This window comes from Oncorhynchus masou, chromosome 31 (genome assembly GCF_036934945.1).
Source record: "Oncorhynchus masou masou isolate Uvic2021 chromosome 31, UVic_Omas_1.1, whole genome shotgun sequence".
Taxonomy (NCBI): domain Eukaryota; kingdom Metazoa; phylum Chordata; class Actinopteri; order Salmoniformes; family Salmonidae; genus Oncorhynchus; species Oncorhynchus masou.
The window spans coordinates 11,803,420-11,825,916 of NC_088242.1; the positions used below are offsets into that span (position 1 = coordinate 11,803,420).

The 22,497-nt window shown below is 43.7% G+C and overlaps 1 protein-coding gene across 1 annotated transcript; it reads left to right on the top strand.

The window, feature by feature from the left end:
* The first annotated feature begins 225 nt into the window (after window positions 1-225).
* LOC135523419 (E3 ubiquitin-protein ligase TRIM8-like) lies at window positions 226-21,820 on the top strand. Its single transcript, XM_064950078.1, has 5 exons — window positions 226-3,033; window positions 15,703-15,798; window positions 18,637-18,902; window positions 19,386-19,501; window positions 19,627-21,820. Exons 1-5 carry the CDS (start codon window positions 2,413-2,415, stop codon window positions 20,298-20,300), a joined length of 1,773 nt encoding a protein of 590 aa, XP_064806150.1. The 5' UTR covers window positions 226-2,412; the 3' UTR covers window positions 20,301-21,820.
* Window positions 21,821-22,497: the final 677 nt, after the last annotated feature.

A 22,497-nucleotide genomic window follows, 5' to 3' on the forward strand; every position in this document is an offset into this window, starting at 1 on the left:
ACTTTACTGTAACTGCTAAACAGCTTTCTGACTGTACTGCATGATTGCGTGTCACACACACAATGTATCAGGTTTGATGGACGTGAATAATGCCCCAAATATTTAGCCTTTTAAAAGCCAGAGTCTCCCGCGCCGCTTTTCTCTTCTCCCCAACTCCTTCCGTTAACGTGACACACATCGGTTGTGTGACAGGTCACGTGGCGGTGGAGGAGGAACGGGACCAACCGGAAGGAGGGGGAGTCGATGTTTAGTCCGATTGAACGACTAGTCTAGCTAGCCAGCATTCCTCTTCTCCCCGACGCTCCCCTAGAAAGAAGGAGAGAGCGATTTTAAAAACGAGGGTTACAAATTATAATTCAGATACAGGTTGGATTTGTATGATCAAGACAATTTGCCGTGGACTCGGCTATAAACAACAACGCGACAGAAGGCCTCAAATGGCCACATATACACCGCTGGATCTGAAAGAACTGGCGAGGCGTGTTTGAACGCGACGGATTCTTTTTGTTTCGGTGTGATCAGCAAACCAAACGAGTTTTGTGAATAATGGATTCTTTCTAGCTTTTTTTTATTTTTTTAATGAGTGCAAGATGGCTGATGACAGCTACATTTTAATAAGGCCAGAATAGCGACGTCCTCTTTAAGTTAAGATTAGAAGGGTGTTATATATATATTTTTTTTATATACACATTAGATAGAATATTGGATGTAAATGTTAAATCTGTGGTACTCGTAAATATTATTGCTTAGTCTTTATGCGTTGTGCAGCGGCAGAACATAGTGATGTGACGTCTCAGATAATTGAAACGATTTAATTAAGCTTACGAAGTAAGTGGAGAGATGTATTTTTTTCGAAATGTGAGCTGATAATAGTCATGATCCGTCTCTGATTAAACCAAAGGAATGAAGCCAGGACATTTTGGGTCTGGAGACGTTTTGATGGTCTGTGTTTCTGATCTGAATGCTCGCCACAGCAGCCAACATTCCAGTGTATTCTAAAAGCCCTTTGTTTTGTGCGTATTCACTGGAGTCGGCTATTAAACTATGCAGTACATAGCCATCTAACGAAGTATTTGTATGATATTTTTTGATCAAGTCTTTATAGGCCAACATAGCCGAGAGGAGAGAGTATTTGGTGAGAAACGTCGAGGCCTTGTGTGCAGATATGCGATCGTTGCCTGTGGAGGCTTCATAGCTGACGACATTACACATCAAACAAATAGGCTGTTATTTTGTCGCTATCGTGAGGATCAAAGTCCGTCGCAACGTGATACAATGTTTATTGAAGGGCTAAGGACACTTGTCATATGTAACTGATTTGCAAATCCGAATAATATTTTTTAGTTAGAGCCTACTTAGAAAAAGCTGTCACGAGCATAATCATATGAATTGTGAATGCACCTAAAATAGTCTGCATTTTTGGAGGAGGACAAAAGAACAATTAATATTATCTTCATTGGAACATCGGCGTTTTATTAACCTTGGGCAAGCTTGATCGATTTACAAATCGCTTTATTCAGGGTGTGGGTATAGGAATAAATTCGGCAACGTAATATTTTCCTTATATTCATTTCTGGACTTCAATCGATTGAGGAACAAACAAACATAAACCGACGAGGAAGTCGAGGCTAAGTCGTCAAGCTAAAGTAAGACCTACGCAGAAGGGGAGAGGAATGGGTGAGCGTTGGAAGTCTTTCATCAGCTGTATAGAAATCAATTCAAGCTTGGCGGTGATGTAACTATCTAAACGGCCCTAATTTAGACCTATTCGGTGTAATGTCTGAACCGTATTGCTCGGTAGATTTCTGTGCCTTCATTGCTATCATACCGTAGCATATACGTGTAGCTATCTGGAAATACTAACACTTAAGGTGTCAGAAATAGGCATATATTACGCACAAAGTCAGACGTTTCTTGCCTAACTCGTGTGATTTAAGATAAACGGGAAGGACCTTTACGGTAAGATAATATGCATAAGGTCAGCCCGGACTGTATGTTGTAATCACCGAGGTGTTGTCCGGAGGCCTTTTCTGACTGCGCCTGTCGCTGTGGAATCTGCCTACCTGCTCTGCCCTACAGGATGTGCACTGCTGCCTGGATTTAAAGCAATAGCAGGGAGCTGACGGACATTCACAAGACTCACTGACAGTCATCAGTCGGTTGGACTAAACTGGTTGACGGTGCTGGTGATTAAAAATAACCCTTCATTGCTACGTTTTTGGCGCTTGCACGATAGACCATTATCCCTCAAGGACTAACATATTGGACTAGAGCATTTCATTATACAGTCCTCAAAACATTTTAGCTATAGGCAAGGGGCTTAAGCTATAGGCAAGGGGCTTAGTATATGGCTATAGAGCCATAGGATTGTTATTTTTTTTCATGTGAGAAGTTTGTCGTTGTCGTGTGTCTATGTCCGCCACTCCCAACATGGCCTCCAACATGGCGACCTCCGACCTGTCCGAGACGTGGAGGAACTGTTTTGAAGAGGAGCTGATCTGCCCCATCTGCCTGCACGTCTTCTCTGAGCCCATCCAGCTGCCCTGCAAGCACAACTTCTGCCGGGGCTGCATCTCAGAGGCCTGGGCTAAAGACTCTTCCCTGGTCCGCTGTCCCGAGTGCAACCATGCCTACAGTCAGAAGCCCGCTCTGGAGAAGAACCACAAGCTGTCCAACATCGTGGACAAGTTTAACGCGTTGTCTGTAGAGAAGGCGGCCTCGCCGGTGCTGCAGTGTATACTGTGCCGCCGTGGGCCACCGCTCCCGGCCGTGAAGGTGTGCCTACGATGTAGCGCCCCCTGTTGTCAGAGCCACGTCCAGACACACCTGCAGCAGCCCTGCTCCGCCCTGGGACACCTGCTGGTGGAGGCTGAGGCGGTCAAGGCCTGGACGTGTCCGCAGCACGACGAGTACAGACTTTACCACTGTGAGGCAGAACAGACTGCCGTGTGTCAGTACTGCTGCTTCACGCGATGTCATCCCAGTCACGGACACGGGGTCACCGACGTGGAGCTACGACGCAACGATATACGGGTACAATTAAGATCTATTATGTCTCTTACACCCTTTCCTTTAGTGAAGGACAAAGCTGCTCAAATTGGGAAAAATATTGTGTGTGTGTCAGGGCTTCCGTTAGGAAAATGTGGCACCTCACGTTGGACCGGCAGCATTGTAATTTTCAGGACATCTTAAGAAATTTACCGGACCCTTATGCATTGGCTACTTTTGAAGCAAGCTAAGACATGCCTCATAATATGTAGTAAAATGTTCAGGTTTCAGACAATTTAAGTATTTGTTTTCAAAATGCATACTGCCCTGCAGCTCATTTCAAGGTGTTGTGTGACACGTTGAAGCCGGCCTAGTTGCCTTTACACTTGATTGGCGAATGGGAAGAGACCTTCAATTACCAGTTGAGAAATGAAAATAGCTCTTTTGAATTGTGGCCATCAACAGTTTAACACGTGATTGCATGTAGAATTGTTGTGCCATGATTGGGCTTATAAAAGCAAGTTTTTCTCCAGCGGCAATGAATGCGCTGTTGCAGCAGCTCTCGCACTCCATTGACTGGTATTTCAATCAGTGAACCGGCTAAAATGCATTATTTCGCAATGGGATTTTTCTCTTGTCCCGGACAATTGGCCGGCGGTAATTTATCGTCTTTTTTCCTTTTTTTTTAAATGCCAAAAGCCGGCTATTACCGGCTAACGGGAAAACCTGGTGTGTGACGTGAGTCTATACGGAATGCATTTCTCTATTTTGATTCATTCCAACCCCCACTCATCTGTTGAGAGTGACAAACAATGTGTTGGAGGGGTGGAACAATGAGGGGTTTCAGCCAGCCTTATCTCCTCAGCACAGGTGCATCCTCGCCTGGGTACACAGGCCGGGAGAAGGGGGTGGTATGGGGGGGGTTGAAGTGAGATTCTTCACTCCATTCTGTGGTAGAAAAGGATGACGAATGGTTGTTTATGGTTTCCTTTTTTTCTTGTGAATCTCTTTATTTCCTGGTTTCTCGTAAGGAAAGCTGTGGTTGGTTTAAAAACGACAAACTATCCCCAGATTTGGGATATCAGATAGTGGCTAGTCAGTCATACAAGCTTTTCTCCTCACTCATATTGGTGACTACTTCTGGTCTCTGACTCAATAGTATGTTAGTACTCTTGTGTGTAGGTGGATGGGTGTGTTTTTGGGGAACAGCCACATTGGAATTGTTGGGAGGACATTCTGTTTTGTATAACAACCTACAGTGTAAATTCCTATCCTCTGATTGTTGCTGTGACGACCATCTACATATGTGATGAGTGACTTCGGGAACCCGGGGCTAATGCACTGATGCTTAAGTGCTTCTGGTGGAGGTGGTCGCGACGGGGGTAGAGATGCCCTGCAGCCTTCCCCCAAATCATCCCTCCCTACTGGGAGTCCTCGTGGAAAAGATGTTGAATGAGAGGGAGACCTGTTCCAATTGGATGTGTGTATAGTTAGACCCGTGCTGGTCCCGAACCAAGAGGCCCGTTCAGATCCGGGAGTAGAAAGATCGAAGCGAAAGAAACCAACTGGGCATTGCCAGCGCCATAAATCAACAATTTTTTGGGGGGGCCAAATGATCCACAATTAAGTGTCCTTAAACTGCCTAGAACAGATATATTTTAGATCTGTAGTATATTCAAAACTTTATAGCCTGTTGTATTGGTTTTTACTTTCCTAAACAATAATTGTCCACGGTTCCGCTGTCAGAGGTTTGAGCACTAAATGCATCATGACATTGCAGGTTAGGGGTCCACTGTATGATATTAATATGACCTAAATGATATAAAGAAAGAGAGGCTTAGGCTAGCCCGAATAGAAGCAGAGAGAAAGATTTTCGATCATAAAATTCATTATATTTTTAGATTATAGGAGTAACTCTGGTAGGCCTAAAACATTCTTCATGACCTCAAGTTCTACTGTCGCTTGTACGCAATGCCTTTATAGCGCTGCAGTAGCTAAACCTGATAATAGCCATACCCAACATTTTTATTAGGGTAATATCAAAAGCCATTGTTTAAAGGGAAAGTACGAACAGGTGGCATTAAGTTTCATCTCGTCCTTGTTGGTTTTTCCTTTTCATGGTTTGAGTGCGAGTAACCATTGGGCTCCCGGTAATTCTATTATATTGCGGCAAACAACATTAGTTGGAACATAATCTGGCCTAAGAAAATTACTTAACAGAATTAAACAAAACACGTTGCGTATTTTTATGCATAGTCATTCTGAAAAAGCCATGTGAGAAAAAGTCAAACTACCAGGAAGTTTGAAAAGACCGTCTGGGTGGTCAGGGAGCTTATGTCCATGAACTCACCTTGACTAACAGCTCTTTGAAACGCCTATGTCAAACAATTTGGACGCAGTGTTGCAGTCAAATCATCTCAAGCAAATTTGGTGATCAACAAAGCTACTCAAAGAACATTGAAATTGCATCAATTATATCTATATATTTATCTCCCGTTTGTCCTGTCTGTTGTGATGACGGATGTTTTGACTTGACAACTGCGTCAGTTTTGACCGATCCTTTTCTTCCATGCTCGCTGAAGACCTAGCTAGCCAGTAACTACTTAACACCACACACAGATTAAAGGGGAAACGTATGTATTTTCCATTGATAAATAGGGTAAACCTTTTATTATATTTGACACCCTACCGTCTCATTTTGGCACCAGTAGAGTAACTATATAAACCACACCCCTCTGCAAACACTCCCTCAATGTTGGTTATAAGCAGTGTACAAACACTGAGCATATTTCAGGTCTGCTGAGCACAAATTTGAACGTTAAAGTGATGTGCAACTTCCAGTGTGCGTTTACTGTGAACACTGAGGCTGTAGGCACTAAGTTAGCCACAGTAGCCTACACGGCCACTGTTAATACTATTTGATCATAATGTAGGTCTACCAGAGTGGCCTACCATCAAAAACAATGGAGAAAATACATCCCATAACATTTTAACGTGGAAATAGCTGTTCTATCATTCAGCCTACAGTAGCAGCCAATGTGTGGTGTTCAATGTAGGCCTACATTCCATGAGACTTTTGGAAAAAATGTGCAGGGCTTGACATTAACCTGTTTATCCACTTGTCCTTCAGACAAGGAGGTGACTGAAATTGTTTCATGCAAGAATACTTGAGAATAAATGCATTATTATTCCTGTACCATTTTTATTACAGAGAATCAAACAAATTATGTTACCCTCTGTCTATTGGCTACTTAGCTTATTCAAGCCTGTCTCAAAATATGAAACTGCTCCTTTTAAGGCAAAAAAAAAGCTCTTTGCCTGACTCGCTTTTTCAAAAAGCTCTTGAAGGAAGCAACCACTCCCCTTGGGTAAGATGCGGAAGACACATTTAAGTTGAATGCATTCAGATGTACAACAAACTAGGTATTTCCTTTTCCCTATTGCTGACTACAAATGATTTATAACTGGGCTAATACCTCACAAACTAGCAAAGGATATGAACAAAATGTGCACATGTGGCTACATGCAGCTTCGCTTTGATCTCAAAACAAGCTCATGCTGTAAGCACAGTCCAGTTCAAAGTACATGGCACAGAGCCATATATGGCAATGTTCTATTTACTTTATAGGCCTCCTTTAGCTCTGCTTGTTTATGCCACACAAGTCTTTGTAGAGTACGGGCTGAGTAGTGCATGTCAATGCAATAGAATCCTACTCCAATGCATTCTGCCTAGGGTTGCAAAGGGTCTGAAACTTAATGGTACATTTACAGACATTTTCAGTGGGAAGTTAAGCCCGGGGATTTGGGGAATTTTTCTTACATTCATTAAAATTGGCTTATAACAGGGAATCTTTTTTTTGTGGGATACACAGTGCAATTCTAGGTCTTATGGCATATTTTGGTTAAACTATCCCCAATTCAATGGAATTGCAAACCTCTGCATGCACAGTGCATTCTTCCATCACATGTACACCTGGTTCTCAACATCTTGCACACTGAGATGCTATTGAGCCCACACTACTACACTGTCTGAGCCATTTACATGCTTTCTTGTAAGTTTTGATTACAATACTGGGTGGGGAAAATATATTACATATTGACATGATTTTTTGTTAACAAGTAAATCGTAGCCTACATCAACGTGTGTTTAAAAAATGTGTAACTTGTTAACAATTTCTGCAAGTTAGTTTTTGCAAATAGTTAATGCAAATTGTCCGGATAACCATTGTTACCTGTTCAGGAGTCTTATGGCTTGGGGGTAAAAACTGTTGAGAAGCCTTTTTGTCCTAGACTTGGCACTCTGGTACAGCTTGCCATGCGGAAGTAGAGAGAACAGTCTATGACTGGGGTGGCTGGGGTCTTTGACAATTCTTAGGGCCTTCCTCTGACACCGCCTGGTATAGAGGTCTTTGATGGCAGGTAGCTTGGCCCCAGTGATGTACTGGGCCGTACGCACTACCCTCTGTAGTGCCTTGCGGTCGGAGGCCGAGCAACTGCCGTGCCGAGCAACTGCCGTACCAGGCAGTGATGCAACCGGTCAGGATGCTCTCGATGTTGCAGCTGTAGAACCTTTTGAGGATCTCAGGACCCATGCCAAATCTTTCCTGAGGGGGTTTAGGCTTTGTCATGTCATCTTTATGACGGTCTTGGTGTGTTTGGACCATTCTAGTTTGTTGATGTGGACACCAAGGAACTTGAAGCTCTCAACCTGCTCCACCACAGCCCCGTCGATGAGAATGGGGGCGTGCTCGGTGCTCCTTTTCCGGTAGTCCACAATCATCTCCTTAGTCTTGGTTACATTGAGGGAAAGGTTGTTATTCTGGCACCACCCGGCCAGGTCTCTGACCTCCACCCTATAGGCTGTCTCGTCGTTGTGGGTGATCAGGCCTACTACCACTTTTAATGATGGTGTTGGAGTCGTGACTGGCCATGCAGTCATGGGTGAACAATGTTGATGACAATGATGCAGTTGCCAGTTTGCTTCTTAATATACATCTACTAGCATTCTATAATTACACTATTAGCTTGTGTTTCTTACATCTGCAAACAGCTCGTTTGTCTTTTCTTAGCAAGTTGTTCCAAAATCTTGTTAGCCGCTAATCGCTAGCTAGCTAATAAATGTACTGAGTAAGAGCAAGCGTAATTAGCTAAAAAGCCTGATAATACCAGTGATGGTGTTGACTTAAATCATCTTGTTTGCGCAACAGTATCTTCTAAATTAGAGGTAAACACACAAAGAATGTTAGCAACATGAAGTAGGTAAGAGAACATTCAATGTAGCCAAAGCTTATAGGGTCCCCTAGGAAACACCTATCAACACTTTAGTTCTTACCCTGTCACAATAGCTCTTCGCTGGCATTTCCATTTGTTGTCATGTCAAACAACACTGTATTCAAAGTGCCCACTATTATATTCTAACTATAGAATTAGAGTATACATTCTATTTCCATGATTCCAACAGTTAACACAAGTGTTTTGCTCTAAATCGCAATTCAAATTGCATCATTTGGTAAAGAATAAGGCCCAGATTGCTTGCCCATATCGTGCATCCCTATGTGGTAGCGTAGAAATGATCTGAACAGTATAAAACAATCAGAATGGAGAAAGACCCATTGAAATCACTTAGAATGTATGTGTCGCCACCGTAGGGTCAGGCACTACTCATAAAGCAAATGTAGAACTTTTATTGTTAAACATAAAACACCGTCAGTTTTTTATATATATATTTTTTTTTTCTAGTTTTTTTCCCTAATCTTTACAGGAAAATGCCACATGCACTATCTGATGTGTGGAAACATTTCACTGCAGCTAATGTAGAAGGAAAAACTGTGTACATTTGCAAATACTGTGCCAAATCATTTGTGTAGAATGCAACAAAGATACAGAATCATCTGGCCAAGTGCATAAAGTTCCCTCAGCGCTCACAACAAGCAACCTCTGACAAAAGTGCCTCTACTTCTATTTAAGGTGAAAATTAGTCAGAGAAATGCTGATGAATGTCTTGCTCGAGCTGTGTATGGAACTGGTTCACCTCTGATGCGCACAGGCAATGTGTATTGGAAGAGATTTCTGAATGTTATTCGCTCAGCATACACCCCTCATACCAGACATGCTTTATCTACTCATTTGCCAGATGCAGAGTTCAACAGAGTTCAAGTGACAGTCAAGCAAATCATAGAGAAAGCAGACTGTATTGCAATCATCTCTGATGGGTGGTCGAATGTTCTTGGGCAAGGAATAATTAACTAAATATCCACCTCTCAACCAGTATTCTGCAAGAGCACAGACACAAGGGACAACAGACACACCGGTCTCTACATTGCAGATGTGCTGAAGGCAGTCATTAATGACCTTGGACCACAGAAGGTATTTGCACTGGTGACAGACAGTGCTGAGAACGTGATGGCTGATTGGTCTAAAGTGGAGGAGTCCTACCTTCGCATCACACCCATTGGCTGTGCTGCTCATGCATTGAATCTGCTCCTCCACAACGTCATGGCACTGAAAACAATGGTATGTGACAGGTCATAACATAAGAAGTTATAACAGCCATCTACCTCACCTAGCAAAGTGAGAAGAATAAGAGAACCACATTGAAGCTGCCCAGCAACACCTTGTGTTGGGTTGTGTTGTCAGCATGTTTGACAGTCTCCCGGAGAGGAAGGAGTCTCCAAGAAATGGCCATAACGCAGTCTGCCGATATGAACAGCCCCATCAAGAGGATCCTCCTGGATGATGTATTTTGGGAGAGCGTGGTAAGCAGCCTGAAACACCAGAAACCTATAGCAGTAGCCATTGCATGGATTGAGGGAGACAATGCCATCCTGTCTGATGTTAAGTAAAATAATAAATCCGTACTGCCCTGCCCACTTCACTGTTGCTCCAAGCAGAGGAAACTGCAGTGCTGAAATCCATCCAAAAGCGTGAAGACTTCTGCCTGAAGCCCATACATGCCGCAGCTTACATGTTGGACCCCAAGTATGCTGGCAAGAGCATCCTGTCTGTATGAGGGCAAGGTTCTTGGCAGTCTGGCAAGTACACTTCCAAGCAAGGGCTTTGCGATGGAGATGCAAAAGGCAGTCGTGCCAACATATCTCATCAGCCACCTGGTGGAAGGGACTTTGGATCTGAGGCTCTCTCCCCTGTTGCCTCCATCATCCTCCAAATCCCACCAACATCGGCCGCCTCAGAGCGCAACTGGTCCTTGTTTGGGAACACAAACACCAAAGCACGCAACAGGCTGACCAGTACAAGGGTTGAAAAATTGGTGGCCATCTGGGCAAATTTGAGGCTTTTTGAGCCTGACAAAGAGCCATCTTCAACAAGGTTGGAAAGGGACCGTGAAGATGAGGCTTCAGTCTGATGTTCAAGAGGTGAACATTGAGGAGGTCCAGGGAGAAGACATGGAACCCTGAGAGGAAGACAGTCTAGAAACTAAAGCTTTTGTTATCATTTTACAGATTGTTATGTTGCATTGAAAGTGGCTAATATTGCTTTGATTCGATCACAATTGCCACAGTAAAGGGAAACGTTGATGTTGTTAACTTCTTACGGCTGAAATCCCATTAACATTACCGATTTGACAACAGCCAGTGAAATTGCAGGGCGCCATTTTCAAACAAATCTCATTAACTTCCTCAAACATACAAGTATTATACACCATTTTATAGATAAACTTGTTGTTAATCCCACCACAGTGTCCGACTTCAAAAAGGCTTTACAGCGAAAGCACACCATATGATTATTAGGTCAGCGTCACAGAAAAACAGCCATTTTCCAGCCAAAGTGAGGAGTCACAAAAATCAGAAATGGAGAAAATTATTCACTAACTTTTGATATTCATCAGATGACACTCATAGGACTTCATGTTACACAATACATGTATGTTTTGTTCCATAAAGTTCATATTTATATCCAAAAATCTCAGTTTACATTGGCGCGTTATGTTCAGTAATGTTTTGCTTCCAAAACATCTGGTGATTTTGCAGAGAGCCACATCAATTTACAGAAATAATCATCATAAATGTTGATGAAAATACAAGTGTTATACATGGAAATAAAGATATATCTCGCCTTAATGCAACCGCTGTGTCAGATTTCAAAAAAGCTTTACGGAAAAAGCACACCATGCAATAATCTGAGTACAGCGCTCAGAGACAAAAACAAGCCATACAGATACCCGCCATGTTGTAGAGTCAACAGAAGTCAGAAATAGCATTATAAATATTCACTTACCTTTGATCTTCATTGGAATGCACTCCCAGGAATCCCAGTTCCACAATAAATGTTTGTTTTGTTCGATAAAGTCCATATATGTCCAAATACCTCCTTTTTGTTTGCGTTTAGTTCACAAATCCAAATTCACAAGGTGCAGGCACTTAGTTCAGACGACTGTTCCATTACAGTTCGTAGAAACATGTTAAACGATGTATAGAATCCACCTTTAGGATGTTTTGTATCATGAATCTTCAATAATAGTCCAACCGGACAATTTCTTTGTCTTTAGAAATGAAAAGGAACGCAGCAGGTTCTCACGGCCGCGCGCATGACTTAGCTCATGGCATTCTGCCAGATCCCTGGCTTAAACAGCTCTTATTCGTTCCCCCTTCACAGTAGAAGCCTGAAACAAGGTTCTAAAGACAGTTGCCATCTAGTGGAAGCCTTAGGACATGCAACCGGATCAAATTTTATACTGTAAATTGGATAGGCAAAGACTTAACCCGACAAACCTCAGATTTCCCACTTCCTGGTTGGTTTTTGCCTGCCATATGAGTTATGTTATACTCAGACAGCATTCAAACAGTTTTAGAAACTACAGAGTGTTTGCTATCCAAATCTACTAATTATATGCATATATTAGCTTCTGAGCCTGAGTAGCAGGCAGTTTACTCTGGACACCTTATTCATCCTAGCTCCTCAATTCTGCCCCCCAGCCATAAGAAGTTAACAGGGAAAACTCTAGAACAGTGGTAACCAACCTTTTGAGTCAATATCACCTTCTGAGTCAAAATGCAAGCTGAGATCTACCGCTCGTATTTTCTTTTAACATGACTTAAACGTAAGCCTATACAACATTAACCAATTAAAAACAGTACTGGTTTGTTAGAGGCCCAATACATTATCACTGCATATTGGCTTTGCTGGAATTGCCCTGACAATGCATTGTTGTTCGGGCCTTTTTTATTTATTTTTTATCTGTTTCAAAATTTGAGGTAGGCTGTATGATCACACCGGTAATAGATCCGTTTTGTATTACTTGTGAAGCACAGCTGAGTGAGCATACATTACAACCACTTTCAGCTGGACATAAACTATACGTTTTGAGTTGCAATTGACTGACACAGATAACAAGCTTGCGCAGTTCTCATCACCTCACATATTATCTTAACAGAGGATGTGTCCAGAAACACATGGCAATTATATCGGAAAAAATCCTACATTTCAGATCCAGAGAGGATCCTAGGGAGTAAAGGCTAGAACTCTATTTGGGATTGGGAAGTCTGGGAATTCCTTATCTTGTGTTTTTGGCCTTAGTTTGGTGTCTGTTGTGCTGGCTGGCCTGGTACTCTGGTTTGGCCAATCTGAGCGTGTGTGTTGTAGCCATGCTAATGCCAGCCCAGAGTAACCAGTGTTGTGACAACGGTATCACGAGTGGGCCTAATGTGTGTTTGTGGGGCTCAGAAAGAGTATTGAGGAAGAGGTGAGGAGCAGCTGGAGAAAATCTCCCCCAGTTGCTCTCCCGCTCGCCTTCCTCTCCACCCTTGGGATGGGCTCGGTTATTCAAATATCCAAACTGACGTTAATATTCGAATAATTGTGAATACAAAAAAATTAAAATAATCGGTCTATTTCAACAATGAAAAGTCTTTGTCTCAATTGAAATGATCTTTGTGACATTGCCACACACGGCTATACCATGACATTTGAAATTCTTAAATCAATTAACCAACAAACTTTTGAATGTAGATTTATTGACGTGTGCCCCATATAAAGACCGTGTAGCCTACATAGGTTCATGCGTGTATCTTGTTGTTGGCACCAGTCAGAGGCTCCATGTGTAGTGACGTGGGAGATCTTTAATCAGTGTAAAATATAATTAAAATGACGGAATTAAATTGGCTAAATGAGGATTAGACTACAACGAGCAACCGACAGGTAGTCTGTTTAATCCGAATGGAGTTGTTGTAGACGAGGACAGGGAACGCATCAAAATATCCTCAACTAGCTAACCTTAGCTTCTTTACATTGATTTGATACAGCAAATCAAATGTATTTATATAGCCTTTCGGTCATCAGCTGATATCTCAAAGTGCTTTACAGGAACCCAGCCTAAAACCCCAAACAGCAAGCAATGCAGGTGTAAAAGCACGGTGGCTAGGAAAAACTCCCTAGAAAGGCCAAACCTAGGAAGAAACCTAGAGAGGAACCAGGCTATGTGGGGTGGCCAGTCCTCTTCTGGCTGTGCCGGGTGGAGATTATAACAGAACATGGCCAAGATGTTCAAATATTCATAAATGACCAGCATGGTCCAATAATAATAAGGCAGAACAGTTGAAACTGGAGCAGCAGCACGGCCAGGTGGACTGGGGACAGCAAGGAGCCATCATGTCAGGTAGTCCTGAGGCATGGTCCTAGGGCTCAGGTCCTCCGAGAGAGAGAAAGAAAGAGAGAATTAGAGAGAGCACACCTAAATTCACACAGGACACCGAATAGGAAAGGAGAAGTACAGGGCCAAACAGGAAGGATAGGACAGGGCCAAACAGGAAGGATATAACCCCACCCACTTTGCCCAAGCACAGCCCCCACACCACTAGAGGGATATCTTCAACCACCAACTTACCATCCTGAGACAAGGCCGAGTATAGCCCACAAAGATCTCCGCCACGGCACAACCCAAGGGGGGGCGCCAACCCAGACAGGAAGACAACATCTGTGACTCAACCCACTCAAGTGACGCACCCCTCCTAGGGACGGTATGAAAGAACCCCAGTAAGCCAGTGACTCAGCCCATGTAATAGGGTTAGAGGCAGAGAATCCCAGTGGAAAGAGGGGAACCGGCCAGGCAGAGACAGCAAGGGCGGTTCGTAGCTCCAGAGCCTTTCCGTTCACCTTCCCACTCCTGTGCCATACTACACTCAATCATATAACCCACTGAAGAGATGAGTCTTCAGTAAAGACTTAAAGGTTGAGACCGAGTTTGCGTCTCTTACATGGGTAGGCAGACCATTCCATAAAAATGGAGCTCTATAGGAGAAAGCCCTGCCTCCAGCTGTTTGCTTAGAAATTCTAGGGACAATTAGGAGGCCTGCGTCTTGTGACCGTAGCGTACGTGTAGGTATGTACGGCAGGACCAAATCAGAGAGATAGGTAGGAGCAAGCCCATGTAATGCTTTGTAGGTTAGCAGTAAAACCTTGAAATTGGCCCTTGCCTTGACAGAAAGCCAGTGTAGGGAGGCAAGCACTGGAGTAATATGATCACATTTTTTGGTTCTAGTCAGGATTCTATTTAGCACTAACTGAAGTTTATTTAGTGCTTTATCCGGGTAGCCGGAAAGTAGAGCATTGCAGTAGTCTAACCTAGAAGTGACAAAAGCATGGATTAGTAAAGACAGCTACATATTTGTTTTACCAGGTAAGTTGACTGAACACGTTCTCTTTTACAACAACAACCTGGAGAATACTTACAGGGAAGAGGGTGAATGAGCCAATTGGGAATGACTACATGGCATGAGGGCCAGATTAGGAATTTCACCAGGACACCACCCCTACAATAAGTGCCATGGGATCCACAGAGTCAGAACACCTAATTTTAACGTTCCATCTGAAAGACAGCACCTTACACAGGGCAATGTCCCCAATCACTGTCTTGGGGCATTGAGATTATTATTTTTTTAGCCCAGAGGATAGAGTGCCTCCTACTGGCTCTCCAACACCACTTCTAGCAGCATCTGGTCTCCCATCCAGGGACCAACCCTGCTTATCTTCCAAGGCAAGCCAGCAGTGGGATACAGGGTGGTATGCTGCTGACAAATGGGATGATAGATAAACCTATGGCATTTATAAGTTTGTCTAACTAGAGCGAGTCAGTGGCTACTTTTTCTCTCCCTCCCATGTCAACGTACCACCAGCCCCTGCCCATCCCCCGCCCTGCTGCAGTGCGCACCCTCTCTCCTGAGTCGTGCAGGCTGCGCAGTAAACAGGTGTCCAAGCTTAAACAAAGAGCTCCCGAGTGGCGCAGTGGTCTAAGGCACTGCATCTCAGTGCAAGAGAAGTCACTGCAATACCTGGTTCAAATCCAGGCTGCATCACATCCGGCCGTGTTTGGTAGTCCCATAGGTGCGGTGCACCATTAGCCTAGCGTCATCCGGGGTAGGCCGTCATTGTAAATAAGATTTTTTTTTTAAATAGTCCGTTATCTGGCTATCCCCCCAGTTCATTCCTTCATACCTCACACACATGCAACCAGAAAATATATCTTGGTTGCCATGACAGCCCCCTTCCTCCCCTTAAATGGCGTGTTTGTTAGATGGAGCCTAAATTAGCTGGCTCAGTCTGCTGGAGGCTTGGTAGTGGGCTGGTGGAGTTTGTCTTCACTCATCATATTGATTTGTTCAGAGTTATCGAACCAAACTATGAACTTACCATTTCTCGTTCTCTCCCACTTTTGCTCTCTCTGTATCGTCGCTCTCCCTCCCCCTTCTCCCCTTCCCACAGCAAAATCTATTGCGGCAGCAGGAGAGGGTGGAGGAGAGAGTTCAGGACATCGATGAGCAGCTCTGTAAACTGGACTCTGACAAGTGTGTGGTGGAGGTAATTCTGATTTCTCAAACTCTCTGTGTGTATGTGTGTATATCTATGATCTATCTGTCATATATCCATACACAGAGTACCAGTCAAAAGGTTTGGACACACCTACTCATTCCAGGGTTTTTCTTTATTTTTCCCATTTTGTACATTGTGGAATAATAGCGAAGACATCAAAACTATGAAATAACACATGGAATCTTGTAGTAGCCAAAAACTTATTCAACAAATCAATATATATTTGAGATTCTTTAAAGTAGCAACCCTTTGCCTTGATTACAGCTTGGCATGATCTCAATCAGCTCCATGAGATGGTCACCTGGAATGCATTTCGATTAACAGGTGTGCCTTTGTTAAAAGTTAATTTGTGGAATTTCTTTCCTTATTCGAGCCAATCAGTTGTGTTGTGACAAGGTAGGGGTGGTATACAGAAGATAGCCCTATTTGGTAAAATACCAAGTACATATTATAGCAAGAACAGCTCAAATAAGCAAAGAGAAATGACAGTCCATCATTACTATAAGACATGAAGGTCAGTCAATCTGGAAAATTGCAAGAACTTTGAACGTTTCTTCAAGTGCAGTCACAAAAACCATCAAGCGCTATGATGAAACTAGCTCTCATGAGGACCGCCAGAGGAAAGGAAGACCCAGAGTTACCTCTGCTGCAGAGGATACGTTCATTAGAGTTACCAGCCTCAGAAGTTGCAGTCCAAATAAATGCTTCACAGAGATCAAGTAACAGACACATCTCAACATTAACTGTTCAGAGGAGACTGCATGTATCAGACCTTCATGGTTGAAATGCTGCAAGGAAACCACTACTAACAGCCACCAATAAGAAGAGACTTGCTTGGGCCAAGAAACACGAGCAATGGACATTAGACTGGTGGAAATCTGTAATTTGGTCTGACTCCAAATTTGAGATTTTTGGTTCCAACTGCCGTGTCTTTGTGAGACTCAGAGTAGGTGAACGGATGATCTCCGCACGTGTGGTTCCCACCGTGAAGCATGGAGGAGGAGGTGTGATGGTGTGGGGGTGCTTTGCTGGTGACACTCTGTGGTTTATTTCGAATTCATGGGCTCACTTAACCAGCATGGCTACAACAGCATTCTGCAGCGATACGCCATCCCATCTGGATTGCGCTTAGTGGTGCTATTTGTTTTTCAACAGGACAATGACTGACACCTCACCTCCAGGCTGTGTATGAGCTATTTGACAAAGAAGAAGATTGATTGAGTGCTGCATCAGATAACCTGGCCTCTTCAATCACCTGATCTCAACCCAATTGAGATGGTTTGGGATGAGTTGGACCGCAGAGTGAAGGAAAAGTAGCCAACAAGTGCTCAGCATATATGTGGGCACTCCTTCAAGACTACTGTTGGAAAAGCATTCCTCGTGAAGCTGGTTGAGAGAATGCCAGTAGTGTGCAAAGCTGACATCGAGGCAAAGGGTGGTTACTTTGAAGAATCTCAAATATAAAATATATTTTGATGTAACACTTTTTTTGGTTACTACGTGATTCCATATGTGTTATTTCCTCATTTTGATGTCTTCACTATTATTCTACAATGTAGAAAATAGTGAAAATAAAAACTCTTGAATGAGTAGATGTGAAGGTGTTCTAAAACTTTTCACTGGAACCGTTCAAACATTTGGGGTCACTTAGAAATGTCCTTGTTTTTTAATGAAAATGAAATAAATAAAATAAAAATATTCTCCAATTAAAATAACATCAAATTGATCAGAAATACAGTGTAGACATTGTTAATGTTGTAATTGACTATTGTAGCTGGAAACGGCTGAATTTGTTTTATTTTTATGTTATATCTACATAGACATACAGAGGCCCATTATCAGCAACCATTACTCCTGTGTTCCAATGGCACGTTGTTAGCTAATCCACGTTTATCCTTTTAAAAGGCTAATTAGACAACACTTTTGCAATTATGTTAGCACAGCTGAAAACTGTTCTGATTTAAAGAAGCAATAAAACTAGCCTTCTTTAGACTAGTTAAGTATCTGGTGCATCGGCGTTTGTGGGTTCGATTACAGGCTGAAAATGGCTACAATCAAATAACTTTCTTCTGGAACTCGTCAGTCTATTTTTATTCTGAGAAATAATGGCTATTCCATGCGAGAAATTGCCAAGAAACTGAAGATCTCGTACAACGCTGTGTACTACTCCCTTCACAGAAAACAGTGCAAACTGGCTCTAACCAGTATAAAAAGAGTGGGAGGCCCCGGTGCACAACTGAGCAAGAGGACAAGTACATTAGTGTCTAGTTTGAGAAACAATACGCCTCACAAGTCCTCGACTGGCAGCTTCTTTACCTGCGGAGGTGCTTGGCTGGCGTAGTTTCATGTGGTCTGCAGTTGTGAGGCCGTTTGGACGTACTGCCAAACTCTGTAAAATGATGGAAGCGGCTTATGGTAGATAAATGAACATTCAATTCTCTGGCAACAGCTCTGGTGGACATTCCCACAGTCAGCATGCCAATTGCACACACCCTCAACTTGAGAAATAGGTGGCCTTTTATTGTCCCTTGCACAAGGTGCACTTGTGTAATGATCATGCTGTTTAATCAGCTTCTTGATATGCTACACCTGTCAGGTGGATGGATTATCTTGGCATGGGAGAAATGTTCAATTACAGGGATGTAAACAAATTTGTGCACATTTTTGAAAAATAAGCTTTAGTGTGTATGGAAAATTTCTGCCATCTTTTATTTAAGCTCTTGAAACACAGGACCAACACTTGACATGTTGCATTTTATATTTTAGTTCAGTATATAACCATAGAGATAATTATGTGTGTCTCACAGTATGTGTTCTCTCCTACAGGACAGAGTGTGTGAGCTGAAAGAGGAGGTGCGTGTGCAGTATCTGCGGATGCAGCACTTCTTGGAAGAAGATTTGTCCCGTACGCTGGAGGTTCTAGAGCGGGCCCGTTCTAGGTTCTGCCAGGAAAACGCGGGCCAGGTTCTAGCTTTGGGAGAACAGAGACACGAGGCCCAGAAGCTGCTCAGCTCAGTCCACACGGCCTTTGGCAAATCTGAGGAGCTGGGCTTCATGAAGAACACCAAGCCTGTCAAGATCCTCATGGAGCGGTGAGAGACAGGACCATGACAAACATGTTATTACAGATACAAAAAGGAGATTACACACTTTACCACTGTAATCATATTAGAATGGTCATGCTTGTTACACACATTGCAACTGTAGGTACAGTAGTGGGAGGTGGGGTGAAGTTCCAGACTCCTTATATGTTTTTATTACAGGATATGAGCAGTAGCAGCAGAAATGCGCAGGGCTCATTCAAGGATTGAACTGGGATCCTCGCCACAGGGGGAATCGTATGGTCCCGGAGTCAAGAGTGTTAACCACTCATCTAGACTCCGGTCCCGCAACTATACTTTTAATGGAGTGCTAAGATACCAGACTTGTTACATTCATATTTGTGTGTGTGTGTGTGTGTGTGTGTGTGTGTGTGTGTGTGTGTGTGTGTGTGTGTGTGTGTGTGTGTGTGTGTGTGTGTGTGTGTGTGTGTGTGTGTGTGTGTGTGTGTGTGTGTGTGTGTGTGTGTATTGCAGGTCTCAAGGTTGCGTGGGCAGTGCACTCCCTCCCTACAAGGTGGGAAGTCTCAACTCTAAGCTGTTCCTGTCAGAACTCTCCAAGAGAGAGAAGAGCCTACGGAAAACAATGGAAGGTAGGATTGAGATAATTATCTTTACAGAACCATCACAGCCTTATCTGTTTTGTCTTAGTGGATCAAGGTAATTCTGATCCCCTCTTCTCTTTCCTCTTCCTCTACCTCTCTCACCCCCCCTCCAGCCCCCCTAACCCCTCCCTCCTCATTCCTCCAGTCCGTCCCTGCGTCTCCTAGCGGCCTTGGCTCAGGGGTGGAGAAACGCAAACACTCCTTGGCGTTCCCAGAAGGCAATGGGAGCGCCGGGAAAAACACTGCTTCTGGGTTCAAGGACTCCTCATCTTCCTCCTCTAAGCAGCCCTACCAGGGCCCAAACTCCGCCCCCGGAGAGGGCCAATCCTCGAATCAGCAGCCTCTGGGTCCCTGTGGCCCCTCCCACATGAACGAAGGTGGCGGAACAGGAAGTGGAAGTGGCTCTCTGACCAATCACCATTCAGGGTCTGTGTTCGGTCCCTCCCACTTCCCCCCTGCCGGCAGTAGCTCCTCCCATTCTTCCCAGCAGGCTGTGCTCCCCCAGTATGGCGGGCGTAAGATCCTGGTGTGTACCATGGATAACTGCTACTGCTCCGGGGTACCCTCCGTGTCAGGGCACCGCGGCCACCCGCCCTACCCACGTTCAGGCTCCTTTCCCTGGGTAAGCGCCCAGGACTATTCCCATCCCCCTGGCCTAGCCTCTGGAGCTCCAGCCATGCAAGGGCTTGCTGTCAGAGACTGGATAGACGCACAGCAGACGCACCGACACACAGACTTCTATGGGCTGTATGGGCAGCCCTCCACCAAGCACTATGTCACCAGTTAACACACACATTTCTACAAGCAATTAGGTCTCCGGTTAGCACTGCGCTACTAGTTGACACACACACACACACACACACACACACACACACACACACTTGGATGCACTTACAGAGATACACACATTCGGAACATGTATACCGCTACACACACAAAAGTACACTTCTACTGGTTATAGGGACAATCCTCTGCTTAGCACCATGTTACAACACACACCACACTCGGGGGCAGGGTTGATATATTCATTTTCTATGTTTTCTTCGTCAGACAGACAGACAGTGTTACTGTATGATGATTATATGTGTGTTTGTGCAGCAACCGTTGGCGCTGAATTTCGGCTCAACTAAAAATGTTTTAGCGACATCTCCCTCCCTGTCGTAGTGAGATCGATTAGCCTTATAATATTGTTATTACTGTTCTGATTATTTTCTGTCTGTTGGACATGGGGTATCTGATGGATGTGTGAAGAGAAGGATGGTTTATTACTGTTAAAGCTCTGGTTTTGTTGCAGCACTTTTGTCTCCTCTCCTTGCTGAGTTCAGGAATGTACTGTACAGCTTGAACACACACACTCATGCTTCCAGGTTCTCTTCTGTGTGTGTGTGTGGGACTCCCTCCATGCACTTTGGGGGTGTTGGGATTTCGCTCTGTGTAGAAGTTGCCCTGATCGTAGACACAGGTCTACAATCAGTTTACCCCCCCCCCCCCCAATCCTAACCTTAAACATCATAGGGTCAAATGACAGAGAGACTGACTCTAGATCAGGATGTAGGGGTAACTATAAACCTCCTCCGTTTATCGACCTTCTCTGTTCCTTTTCTCCATGTCACTGGAAAGGGGATCCACACCCCTTCCCTCCTGCTGTCAGGCTTCCCCTCGGATTAAATTCTTCCGTCTGAAAGACTAAGAGACTGTCTCCTTTTATTTTCTAGTTATTAATATACAAATCATGACACGTGAGTTATTGCCATATGAGTAATAACCCCATATGAGCAGGTTTCATGTTTGTCTTAAAGCTAGTTGGCCTTGTAGACACGACTGAGGCTCTCTGAGCCACTATATATGGCCTGGGCTGGACTGGACTGGACAGACCAAACAAATCAGCTCAAGCATCCAGAGGTGTGACGATGCGTTAATGATGTACTTCCTGCAGGGTGATGTCACGTCCTTTCAACAAGCACACAAGCTCTCTGCTTCATGTTTGCGGCTGTAAGCATGCGGGGAAGAGTTTTATAAAGCACTCTGGAATATAAAAAATAACAAAAGATCAGTAACAGTTTTAAAAAGGATGAGTGAAAGTACTGGTTGAGGGTTTTTTCATGAACTTTTTCTAAAGAGGAACTGGACTGCCTGACGTAACCATTGGTCAAAAACGCTGGAAAGGAACCATTGTTACAAGAACAGTCGACCAATATAAAAAATAAAAAAAAAGGAAAACTTATCTTTTTTGTAAATATTTTGTGAAATGAAAAATTAAGGACATGTCATTTGGAGGAGGATTCCAAAATAAATCAAATAATTTAATTCAGTTTTCCATTTCTTGTCATCATGGCCCAAGAGGCTTCTTACTTTTCTCTCCCATTCAGCCTTTGTATTCATATCTGTTGACTGTTTTAAGTTAATAATACACAACTGAACTAAATGTCATGTAGTGGGTTGAAGGGAGAATCGCATAAGAATACAACCAACACCCATATGGGAAGACATCCAACTTAGCCTGTTATTTACTGGGTGTTAGTCTGAGAGTAAAACCCTGTGGTGAGAGGTGGGAGAAAAACACAGTCAAAGTTGTCCTCTTTCTCTGGTGAAGAATCAGGGGTGGGAGCCTCCCCACTCGTTCACTCAATCTCACAATCTGGAGAAAGTCCTGCTCTGTCTCTGTGGAGGCTGGATTGGGGATGTTGGTAAGATCTTGAGGAGAGAGCTGAGTTCCACTAAACAAGCTCTCCATCTGAGAAGTCAGCTGATTTGAGGCGAGGTTGGGGGCCTGGTGGCTGAATCTGGGTCAGTCTTACCTTCGCTGTCCGCCCCCTCAGCCCTACAGCTCACACACACAGTCATCTGTTAACTCGAGAAATGAGTCAAAAGAGAAACAGATCCTGCTCCCACCAACAGAACTACATACTAACATCAGCAGTACAATATCCCTAGGTTTTTATTGCAGTGGAAACTTAATGTGTAGTGGCAGCACATCAGAGAGA

Excerpts from the sequence above, each read along its gene's own strand:
- LOC135523419 (XM_064950078.1), top strand. The coding sequence starts at position 2,413 with ATGTCCGCCACTCCCAACATGGCCTCCAACATGGCGACCTCCGACCTG. Across the intron at positions 15,799-18,636 it reads CTGACAAGTGTGTGGTGGAG|GACAGAGTGTGTGAGCTGAA; the intron begins GTAATTCTGATT and ends TCTCTCCTACAG. Across the intron at positions 18,903-19,385 it reads GTCAAGATCCTCATGGAGCG|GTCTCAAGGTTGCGTGGGCA; the intron begins GTGAGAGACAGG and ends TGTGTATTGCAG.